At 47.0% G+C, this 12451-nt stretch overlaps 1 protein-coding gene across 2 annotated transcripts in view; it reads right to left on the bottom strand.

The window, feature by feature from the left end:
• The window catches only part of CNPPD1 (cyclin Pas1/PHO80 domain containing 1), a 28095-nt gene extending 24018 nt beyond the window's left edge, over positions 1-4077 (bottom strand). The window contains exons 1-2 of one of the 2 annotated variants that reach the window (XM_078859190.1): positions 3828-4077; positions 33-138 (exon numbers count right to left, since the gene is read on the bottom strand). In XM_078859190.1, the coding sequence (XP_078715316.1) occupies positions 33-138; positions 3828-3899 (178 nt within the window). In that variant the 5' untranslated portion in view covers positions 3900-4077. The remainder of the gene's footprint in view (positions 1-32; positions 139-3827) is intronic. The other variant, XM_078859199.1, reaches the window with a different exon arrangement.
• Positions 4078-12451: the final 8374 nt, after the last annotated feature.

Below are 12451 nucleotides of genomic sequence, written 5' to 3'. Positions count from 1 at the left end.
CACGAAACTTGAATGAGCAGGTGTTGGCTTACCAGCGACCGGCCCAGAGAGACCTTCCATTCTTGGATTGACGTCATTTCTGTAATACAAAGTCTTCTGGAGCCGTTCCCTCAGCCTCAGATGAGCCGATGAGAACTTCTTATTGCAGGAATAGATAAAAACGTGTCACACAATTACAACCGTGCAATGCCAAAAACACTGTGGTTAAGGAGGCAGATTTTAAGGTGAACGTTGTCAACCAGCTTTACGTGAAATACATGGAAACGCATGTCGGAAACATTTATTTGAACCCACAAAACACTGGCATTTCATTAAGTATATGTAACTTAGTTAATTCACATAAATATGTATCTGTACAACTTGAGTAACTTATCATTTTCCAAAATCAGATTTTTCTTAACCTTTAACAATGACAATGTACGGGTGATTTTGTATTCACTGTAGTTTCCAGAAGGAAATTTTCCTTAATTATATAATATCTGCCTATCCCATGAAGTTAATTTTTTACTTATTCTTTTGCAACCGTGTCAATAATGAAGTTACTCAATTAAATATAAAGGGCAGATACACGTTTTTTTTACTTGTTTGCGAATAATATATTTTGGAAGGCTAATTCCGTTTTTATCTATATGAATGATTTTGCAAACAAAAAAGCTTTTAATTCAAGTGATGCTTATTCAAACCGACAAGTTAACTGGAAACTTCGTAAAGTGTACGCAAGCCTTTTAGAAAATAAATGTCGTAAATATCGTTGCACAATAGCTTAACAATGGATACAAACAAAATACACCCTTTCTCCGGATAATAGGCCTCCTGTGTATTTTTTTTATATATATGCTTGACGTAATGCACTGCAAGTAAATGTTACACATCACATAAACACCACCCTGTCAAATGTTCAACCTACTCGAATTGCGTCATTGTTATTAAAACACAAACGCACACCGATGACCATATTTCCACGAAATACATTTTATGCCAAAGAGCATCCCAAAGATGAGCACGTGACATTCGGTAGGGAAACAGAGTTGCACAAAACAAATTGCATATTGTTTATATACAAAATGTCCTTGTAGGATAAATGGTGAGAAGCCAAGAATATTTTGTTAATCTGAAACGGATTTTTCATTCTGGGACGCAAGCCTTAACACTCGGAACCTACCGTAATTCTCTTCTCGGCTATAAATGCGTTTCTGCCAAAATAAGCCGGGGAAAAAATTCCCCCAATTGTTGTTCTTTTTCGCAAAAAATAAATGTGCTAAGTTTATGTAAACACTACTAGCAGGGCTTTTTTATTCAAATCTGTTATTGAACAATGTATGTATGCATGTTGAACTTATTTTTGCACCATACGTAGACAACCGTGTTAATCAGAGGTGAGGTGTAGTGCAATAGTTTGAATCTTGTTCATTTTACTGAATGCATCTTATATGTTAGCATAATTAATTTATATACTAAAATGGAATATACATACTATATTCTAGATTTGAAGCTTTCGTGACTGCAAGGAATCATCTTCTTAGGTTTTTTAGGTAAAGTCACGTAGAAAGTAAAATAAAATAAAAACAAAAATCACGACGTTTCGGAGGCAACACAAGTCTCCGTCATCAGGTGGGACCGTCACAGTCAGATTAGCTGTATCAAGTGAGGCAATGATTCAAGATGTAATCCCTTAAAAGCGAGTTGAGGGGGGAGGGAGAGGGAGGGGGGAGCTCATCAGACTATGGTAGCCAATGAAAGGAACGTATCGGGAGGGAGGGGGGGCGAGGCCAAAAGGGTGGGCGATGGACGTGGAAGCGCTTGTGCGCAAGCGGCCAATTACCGCACACGCCAACACAATGGAGCGATTGTGCGCAAGCGACCAGCCACTGCACCCGCCAACACAATGGGCAGAGAGGAGGAGGGGAGGTCTAATACACATGATAGACAAAAGAACGAAAATGATGATGGGTACAAACTTAGGGGGAGCTCATCAGACTTTCTACGTGACTTTACCTAAAAAACCTAAGAAGACATACTATATTATGCCAAGTAAGATGATGTCACGCATCTCGAGAAATCTAACCAGATAGGATGTACGTTGTAGGACTCAGGTTTCTCTGGAATGAGGCTTTGAGTCAATGGGCTGTCACCTAGTTTAACTAAATATCATATATCTAAGGTGCTAGTGCATATAACGAACGGTCAGTGTGTGCATTATTGCAGCGTGTGAAATGCTAAGATAGTTTGGCTTAGCTCAATGAGCCTCGTACACGTCCAGTGAATCTTAAAGAAAGCAAAAACACAATTCTATTCTGCTATGGTATTATCAAAGGCTATAAACAGACTACTGGGGACTGCAATTTGTGCCTGGAACTGCAGTTTTCCCACAGATGCAGGGCAAGAGAAGCGGTCATTGAAAATGTAACTTCCTAAACCTTAAATCGAATCCAGAGTCCAACACCGTAGAGCTTAACCCTAACCACCCATACTCTTTGGTTATTTCAGTAAAGTCACGTAGATATAAAAATAAAATAATTCACGGCGTTTCAGGCGCAACACAAGCGTCCGTCATCAGGTGGGAAAGCATGACCTGCTGCTGATGCAGACCGTTTTAAAGGTTTGAAATGGGTGTAGCCAAAGGGTTATAGAGTGGCTGGGTCTGGTGATGTTAATGTGAGAAATTAGCATGTAACTGTGTACGGAACTGGGTACCTAACCACCCACTCTTGAATATAACCCCTAACCAATTCGTGTGCATTATTGCTATTTGGGTTACCGACCTCTGGCCTAACCCTACATGAAAACTAAAGATAACCCCCCCCCTCCCCTTTCATGCGAAGTTTGGAAAGGACTGCTACGAGATAATCAAGCACAACGCAAGATCTGTGATTGGACGAAAATCTGTTTTATTATTGGCTATAAATCTGGAGGGGTGGGGGGGAAGTTGCCATTTCCACAACTGCATATGCTGTAATACTGTACGTCCACACATTACACGCTGTAATACACACACAGTAGCATTACATGAACATATTTCACAATTATATGTCAATTATACGTAATCATATTTCACAGTAATTTCTAAGCCTCATGAATTACTGCACATTATTTCTAGATTTGAAGCTTTCGTGACTGCAAGGAATCATCTTCTTAGGTTTTTTCCACGTTTGCCACGATAACTGCAACATTGATGGGCATCATGCATCCCATCTACAGTACACATACCGGTGCAGTATCTACGATTAGATAAGTTGTACAACAAAATCGATTGTTGTGCGGCGCCGTTCCCACTTGCCGCTCACGGCCAGCACCAGTGACGAATATCTGAACCGGTCCTGGACCTCCCCTAGGTCGACTCAGCCTTATGCAGTGGTGTGTACGCGTCGCCACTCGGGAGACAAAGGCGGCCGGTCGTGCTGTTGACCATCCACCCCCTCATGTGCCGTGCCGGCCTTCATAGGTGCTACTCAGCTAACAGCACTTGCCCCTACAGTCAGTCAAGGCTACACGGGGGGATGTGTCCCCTCGCATGAATACGTATACGGGATCGCATAAGAGTATTACAAAACCAACCTACGTACGTGACTTTGCCGAAAGAACCAAAGAGCATAGAGTATATAGCATTACAAACACTGACGATCACGAGGTAGCCACCGTCCACTGTACCGTACAGTACAAGTTACATTAACGCGACACGTCCAAATCACAACACACGAGCGCCTAACGAGGCCCCACCACCACCACAACGCACACCCGTCCAGTGGCGCCAGTTAATTCACTTTAGAACCGAGAGACGGAATTAAATCGCGACAAACACCCAGAGGGGGGGGGGGGGGCAGGCTCACCTCGTAGGCCGCGTCCTCGTTTAGGCCGGCGTAGGGCGGAGGCGGGAACGGCGGCTGCCCGTCCATGTACATGTTGGACGCGGCTCTCGGCTGCTTGGCCTGGAGGGGGGATGGGGTTGTTGTCTCCTAACGAATCACTCGGTTGTTGTTATTGTGATGGGTGATTTAAATCGAAAGTATAAACGTGTTTGGTGACGCGAGGCGGGAGAAGCGAGGGCCTCCAATATGGCGCCTGAGGGAGAAGAGTTCCCGGGAGGAGACGCGGGGACCGCGGCGATTTGACGCAATTCCGCTACACACCTCTACCCCCTCGGGTTGGATTTGACGCGGTCCCTAAGTATAGCAGTAATAATGACTAAATCTATACGATTATAGATTACACGACTAATTGCTTGGAAATGAATCGAATGATTTGGTGCTGTCGCTGTTGTTGGCAGCGGTGCACAAGCACAATTAACGGTAGCAACTCAACACATTCGTCAAGAGCGTTGCGGCCTGAAAAGTAACAAATTTAAAAATGTGACGTTTCGGGCAATGACCCTTCATAGCACATACAACTTTTCACAATATAATCCGTACGATATATGATTAGACAAAATGACATTCGTCTACCAATGCGAATGAGAATTGTGCCAAGTCTAAAGAGTGTGTATCTACCAGCAGATGCTGGGTACGGCTGGTCAATACAATTATCTAATTAATAAACTTAACAAATCCAGTCCTTTTAAAAGCTACTGCTGAATGAAAGTGTCCCCACAATGCCCAGCCGGTCTTGTTGGTTGATTGACATTAACGTTGATGTTTTGCAGCGGCCGGGAATGGAACTCAGGTCGCCTGGTTGGTAGTGGGGTGCGCTAACCACTGCGCCACCGCTTCTCGCCTTCACAGTTGTATAACACTCTCTATGACGCTGGTTGGTGAAGAAGGGAGAGTGGGGGGGCGTTTGAAATATGAATTGCCACTGATGTCAGCCGTGGCCTGGAATCTAATTCAAGTGGCCTGTTTGGTCGCCGCTTTGCCTTGTTGATGTTTTGGCTATTACCGTATTACTGAAATTAAAGTGGAGGAAAAACACCGCGTAGATTGTGACCCAGAGTAAACTTACCGTGACGTGTGTATGATAGCCTGTCATACCATACACACGATAAGACACTTGAGAAACAGTGTATACGCCACGTGTATCCCATCACATCCTCCCGCGAGGCTCCGTGCTCCGTTCATAAGTGGAGGGTCATGAGTTTCAAATTCCAACTGGGTGGACGGGTTGACTCAGCTAATCGTCGCTCTTGGGTCGCATAAACTAATCGCTGGCCGTCGGATTATGGAATTGTCATCCTTTCTTACAAGTGCCGGCATTAGTTATCATTTAAACTTATTTTTAGTTTTTTTCGGTAAAGTCACGTAGGTAAAAAATTAAAGTTAATAAAAGTAAGTAAGTACTTGATACAGCAATCGTGCTGTGATGGTTCCACCTGACGACGGAAGCTTGTGTTACCTCCGAAACGTAATTTTTTTTTTATTTTTTTTTTATTACTTTTATTAATTTAAATTTTATACCTACGTGACTTTACCGAAAAAAACTAAGAATATGAATCCTTGCAGTCACGAAAGCTTCAAATCTAGAATCATTTAAACTGACTCGTTCTCGACATGGTAATGTGGAACGCTCACAATTTGTTTAAACTAAAGTATTATAACTATTTTTTTTATTGTACCACGTAAGGCCCACTGAGCTATATAGCCCTTGTTCAGAAGCGACCTGCCCACAAATGATAGCTCAACCAAGTAGCTTACCACGTGGAAATTTATAGCAGCCAAATACTATAAACGCATGTTTATAAATGTGGAGCGGAAAACCGGATAACCCGAAGAAGAATCCACGTGACCACGGGCAGAACATGCAAACTCCAAATATACTGCAGCAGGAGTCAGGCTCAGGATAAAATCCAAAAACCTCCCGTATACCCGGCGAGGTAGTTCACATCTCGCCACCGCAGCACGCGTGGAACTGGATATGGAGTCAATTCCACTTTTTTATATCCCTCACTTCGAAGTAAACCGGAACGGGGGAGTGGGATAAAATATTGCGTCTAAAACAACTATTCATTAAAGCGATCACACATTCCAAATAACAGCGAGAACATTCGCAGTAACACAAAGCAATCCCTCTGTATAGAGGTAAGGAATGTGTGTGGCGGGTTTAAATACTATTTTGGTTATGCTATTAAATTGCAGCAGCCTCGTCATCAGTAATTATCATCAATCACCACACGTCCTCATCATTATCCATCAGTGCCTCTATGTGTGTATACGTGTGTGCGCGTGTGCGGGTTTGTGTGTGTATGTATGGGTGGGGAGCGGTGGTGTCGCGGTTAGCGCGCTGCGCTACGAACCCGGCTCCCGAGTTCGATTCCCGCTCACGGCCAACACCAGTGACGATTATCTGAACCGGTCCTGCCCCCCCCTCCCCCCTAGGTCGACTCAGCCTCAAATGAGTACCTGGTACATTGTATAAACATTAACACTGGTAGGACAAAATCACATATTTGTGCGCTACTCCGACCTTAATAGGCGCTCGCTGACAGCACTGAGCCTGCCCTATACGGCTATGGTGCAGGTATGAGGTTCCGTAGGACACAACAGCATCAGTTGAGAGTGATAGGTGCTCGTGAACAGCACTTGCCCCAACAGTCTGTTAGAGGCTGAGTCGTTCAGCTCCTGTTGTCTCGCTGACCATCCAGTCCCGGGTCAAGTACCCCTTCTGTCTGGACCCCCGTGTGGGACAGAACTGCTATCAAGATTGGGGGGAGGGGGAGGGGTAGAAGAGAGGGGGGAATAGGGATACATTGGAGGTGTACACAAGAGGAATTTCAGATTTAGCGAAGCTATCGAGTGTGCAGGCAGTGCAATTGCATCAGGAAAAACGGGCCAGAGGATCCAGACGAAACGGCCCCCCTCCCCCCCGCGCCTAGGGGGAGCGGGGGCATTTAATTATTAGCACCAGGGCCCCATACAAGCCACGTTAACACAAGTGCGATTGAGATTCATAATTTGTCATCTTAGACTTGTGGGACCAAGGGGGTGACCCAGAGTGTACGTGTTTTTTAAATGTATTTTTTTGGGATAATTTTGGATAATCCTGTAATGTGGGATTCAGACGACACGAACGTGCGGTGAACACGGGAGGACGCAGAGGCATAAATCAGGCGTGGATGTGAAAGCGGCTTGGACTGAGCCCACAGCGGAGAGCGCGGTGCCGTGTTGGGTTCACGTAGCCTGGGGTCGGGAGGGGGAGGGGGGTTTCCGTAACGCGTCAGTGCGGGATACAGCTGACGACCAAAGCACCCCGAACGCGCCAGGCGAACTCGAATTCGCGCGGAAGCTAAGCGGGATGGAGCCTGTTGAGTACCGCGCTGTGATGGACGTAATGCCTGGGGTAGAAACTAGGTGTTGCCAACACGGCCTGCGAGGTGGGGTGGGGCCGCAGGAATTATTCAGTGGAGCAAAATTTATTATTGAATCTATCTGTGTGGAGTGTGAGTGACGCTGACCACGGTGGCAGCCACATCTCATGTCATGGTTAGTGGTTTGCAGATGCACAGTGCTACGAATCGGGCCACCCGAGTTCTATTGTCACTCACTCCCCTTTCTCATACAAGGGGACCACTTATCTAAATCTGACCCCCTTTTCATAGCCCGGTGCCTGCCCCCCCCCACCCCCCTACCGGCCTATTGACCCCAGTGACCCTAGTGCAGTGACACCGCCTGCACACTCGAAAGCTACACCACTGAACGGCACCCACCCACTCCTCCCGGCATATCGGGGCGACCGACCCGGGCCACGCGCTTTGAGGGGGCCCCGCACTTTCAACGTCACGGTGTCAGATGTAATAATTCCGATTCAGTTTGAAAGCGTCAGTGGGTAGCCCACATGCTGGGATTTGCCCCAGGACTCCCCCTCACCCCTATGGACGGCTCTGCCTCTGAGCCACGGTCTCACACCACCGCTCGTCAATCTCGCGTGGGGCCAACGCACGGTAGGAACTGATGCACCTGCCCCCCACCCCTCCCATATACCCATCCCCCACCACCAGGGCTTACATTCTCACCGAATATCTTGCGGGCTGCTGGTATACTGGAGTATGCACGTAACTAGTACGGCCACATCCATACAGGAAGATGCATACTGGACGTTGTGTGCCGGGTGCAGACTCGTTGTGGGTAGTTGACCCGGACGGAGCGGCGTCAATGTTTCTCCCCCTCCCTTGCCCCCACCATCTCTGCCCCCTCGCCCCCACCATCTCTGCCCCCTCACCTAAGCGAGGCGGCCCAGCTTCCCCCGTGCCGCTCTGGAAGCTCCCATTGTGCTGCACGGGAAACGCCGTGGGCACACGCATTATGTGGCACTGTTTACCCTTTCGTTTGGTTTGGAAGGAGGCCCCGTGAACAATCATTGCTCCCACAAACCTTCCCCCCCCACTCCTCTCCACCAACACGGTCACACACACAAAACAATCCAGAACACACGCACACACAAACACCGCTTTGGTGAGCTCGCTGATAGACCTGGAGGAGGCACGTAAATAGTAGCACCGGTCATACAGAGTGGAATAACAAGATGTGGAGTTTAGGAGAACTGGACGAAGGCTGGTTCCAGTGAGAGTAAGTGGAGGCACACGTGGATTCGAGGGTGTACGTGCGACATAAGCGTTCCTTGAAGTCTCGTGGTAGTGCCTTACGCCGACATGCCCTACTCCAAGCCTCGCGTGCCGTTCCGGCCTTCATAGGTGCTGATTGCTAACAACACTTGCCCCTACTCTTAGGTTTTTTCGGTAAAGTCACGTAGGTAAAAAATAATAGAAATAAAATTATAAAAAGTTAAAATTAATCAATTAAATCACGACGTTTCGGAGGCAACACAAGTCTCCATCTTCAGGTGGGACCATCACAGCTCCTCTACGGGGAGGAATTTACAGTAAATTTGGCTGTGACGGTCCCAACTGAAGACGGAGACTTGTGTTGCCTCCGAAACGTCGAGATTTAATTGATTTATTTTCATTTATTATTATAATTTTTCTATATATTTTTTTCCTACGTGACTTTACCGAAAAAACTTAAGAGTATGAATCCTTGCAGTCACGAAAGCTTCAAATCTAGCACTTGCCCCAACATAATGTTAAGGCTACACGGGGGATCTTTGTCTTTGTGGGGCTACCCACCCACACCCGACGGCCGAACGTGTTGCGCTCAGCGTCTGTCTCCCAGCAGACCAGGTGCGAAGCGCTCACACTCAGGAGCGACAGGGACTCCTTAATTGAGTCCATATATTAGTTCGCGTGGAGGCCAACCAACGGGGCGTCATACCCAGCCGAGGGTGTTATAATTAGCTATGATCGGTTAGCCAAGCCCAGTTACAACCTGCCGAGGAAATCCCGGTCAGAGAGCTATACTGAGCATCACATTGATTGGTGATCATCAGTCAAAAGTGTCCAGCTACATACACTTCTACCAAATGAACGCCCTCTCATTTGGACGCAGGCACAGCCGGGAGATGTGGAACGCCGTGTGTTGCCTCCGAAACGTAGAGAGCTATACTGAGCATCACATTGATTGGTGAGCATCAGTCAAAAGTGTCCAGCTACATACACTTCTACCAAATGAACGTCCTCTCAATTGGACGCAGGCACAGCCGGGAGATGTGGAACGCCGTGCTGGAGTGGCCAGGTGGTGGATTGTGGAGGAGCGCTCTGTGGTGACGGGTTAATTAAGGCTCGCGACGGGTGCAGCCGTGACACGTTACCGCATCAACCTTCTGCTTCTGTCATTGCTGTGACGGAAACACATGGCGGTGGTGGTGGTGGTAGGCGGTGGTGGTGATACACAGGGCAGCTGTAGAGCCCCAAATTAGCCTATCAACGTCTCCATCAATTTTAAATATACCTTCTCGAACGAGCAGCGGAGCGGTGCTAAACTCTGTTGGCGACCAAAAGCCACATTCCAAAGCAGGACGTTTGTTGACTTTCCACTAAACCATACCCGCACTCAATCTAGTGACCACGGGGCCCCGTGGGCCGAGCCGACTCCCCCATTCCCCTGACCGGGATTTGAACTCGCAGACTTTAAGTTAGGAGCCAAGTGTCCATAACCATAATCGCCACGGTGGCGAGACGTTAACTACCTGGCCTGGTACACAGGAGGTCGTGGGTTCGATCCCGACAATGACGCCTGCTGTATATTTGAAGTTTGGATGTTCTCCCTGTGGTCGCGTGGATTTTTCTTCAAGTCCTCCGGGGATTCCCTCCGTATTTAGAATCAACATGCGCTTAGAGTATTTGGCTGCTATACATTTCCACATGATAAGCCACTTTTGTTGAGCTATCATTTGTGGCCAGGTCGCTTTTGAAAAATACTATATAGCTCAGTAGGCCTTACCTGGTAACATAAAAAAACAAGTTTAGTTTAGTTCATTCTCGAACATTCGTTTGGCTTCGTGGGGGAGGAAAGTTGAGTATATAAGGGGGTAACACTGAACGCTGACGTCTCTTGGCCACCACACAGTCCTACATTTTGCAGGATAACTAACATCTGGAACTCCAACAGGCAGATAAGACTTCACAAATAACGTACTCCTGCCCTACGCCGTGCAGGGTTGGGGCGGTGTAGCAGTGGATAGGTCATTGCATTGTGAACCTGGCGACCCGAGGGCAATTCCCAGCCATGGCTCTTAACATCGTGATATCTCAACCAGCCCGTGTGGCTCCTCCACATCACCCACCCACACTTGCCCAGCGTGGTCAATCATGGCCAAACAAACCCCCGTGACCGACACGCATAGAGGGGGCGGGGGTAGGACTTCATCCAGCAGTGGATTGACACAAGGCTGAAGTATTGTCATGACTATTTTTTATTGTTTAGAACTGGCGTAATCACGTTTCCCGACATGCTTCACCTTGTACTGTGCTGGCCCGTGCCAGGTGGATGCCGTAAGTGACCTTCTGGCTGACAAAGGTGGCAGTGTTCAACCGAGCAAGGTCTCGGGCAGACCCACGCGTTCCCAGCGGTGCATCGCGAATGGAGGGCGACTATCACCACCAATCATCACTCGGTCGCAACTGCGCCAAGGTTCGAAACACAATCGAGGAGATGAGAAAGCAGAGATTTTTTTTTCGTGGGGCTTTTTTTCAGATGTATTTTTGTTGTTGTTGTTGTTATTCTTAAGTGTTTATGTTATAAGCATCCCTACTCTTAATCCATGTACGGTACAGCATATAAATAAGTTACATTACAAAACAATAATCCTACTGTACATCTTATACCTGCAAAAGTTTATACAGACGAGGTAGAAAAATAATTTATAGCCCAAAAAATGCAATACCAAATAAATAACCTTGCCGACCTATATACGATCTCTGTTAGTAATACTATAATGTGTACATAGTCTTATTCTACGCCTGTTTGCACGCGCTCCGTGAACTATGGGCTCAGCGCAAGTACGTACACATACACATATATACCATATGCTTGTATATGTCACCGGACACATCACACGCCACGATGCATCGACATCTGCACCCACTGAAACACGCGCGTACTCGAGTGGTACTGCATTTGTTTCCGACCAATGAACATGACCCACGAGACTAATTTGCTAAACAACAGGGACACACATGCGATGGACATTCACGCACCGCGGTTCTGTTCATTCGTCCTGTGAAATCTGCTCGATACTCTTTGTTTTTTTTTACCGAAAAAACCAAAGAGTATGGATCCTTGCAGTCACAAAAACTTCAAATCTAGAAATCTGCTCGACTCCAATGTCGGAAGTGTACTCATGAGAGGCGATAACAAAACAATACATATATACACACACATCTGTGGCCTCACGTAGAAAAGGAACCAGTGCCCTCGATGGAGAGAGATTTCGATCAGTGGCGTAGCTGTCGAGTGTGCAGGCGGTGCAACTGCAATGGACGTGCCCACAGGCGTGGATGGGCAGCTGGCGCCGGGGCTACGAAGAGAGAGGGGGTGGATATCGGACGGGGATGGTCCGCTTCAATTTGCTTTGCAGCAGGGCCCATGCAATGTATGCATGTTGAACTTCTTTCGCACCGTACGTAGCCGACCACGCTAATCGGAGGTGCGATGCTGACCACGCTACAACATTGAGCTCCGGAACGACGTGGGTCCCACTGAAGTGCAGGCCACTTGGTCCACCGCCATCACCGGGAGGTTTTAATCTCATCCCAGAGGAACTATTTAGACCAGATTCCCATCGTGACAACGACAAGTGGCCAATAGCGTAGCACGCTGTAATATAAAGCCGGCGCGCCGAGTTCGATTCCCACCCACGTTTTGTATTTTTGTCGATCTGCCCAGTTGGTGTTATAACGAAACAATGGGAAAAAAATGTTACATTTGTCACAAAATGTTACATTTGTCACAATGAGAACGTGGCCCATTGTCTGGCTCTTTCAGAGCACTTGCTCACAGCATACGTTGCTATTATTATCATCATCATAAAAAAAACTATTATTATTTTGCATGTGAGCGATTCTTCAGCTACGAAACAATGTGGATGGCACTGGTAGACAACTCTCACAAATTTAAATTTTTTACCCCCAATT

Source organism: Lampetra fluviatilis, chromosome 1, assembly GCF_964198595.1.
Source record: "Lampetra fluviatilis chromosome 1, kcLamFluv1.1, whole genome shotgun sequence".
Lineage (NCBI taxonomy): Eukaryota > Metazoa > Chordata > Hyperoartia > Petromyzontiformes > Petromyzontidae > Lampetra > Lampetra fluviatilis.
The sequence above is the reverse complement of the archived record's forward strand: the minus strand, read 5'-3'. Positions and strand labels throughout refer to the sequence as shown.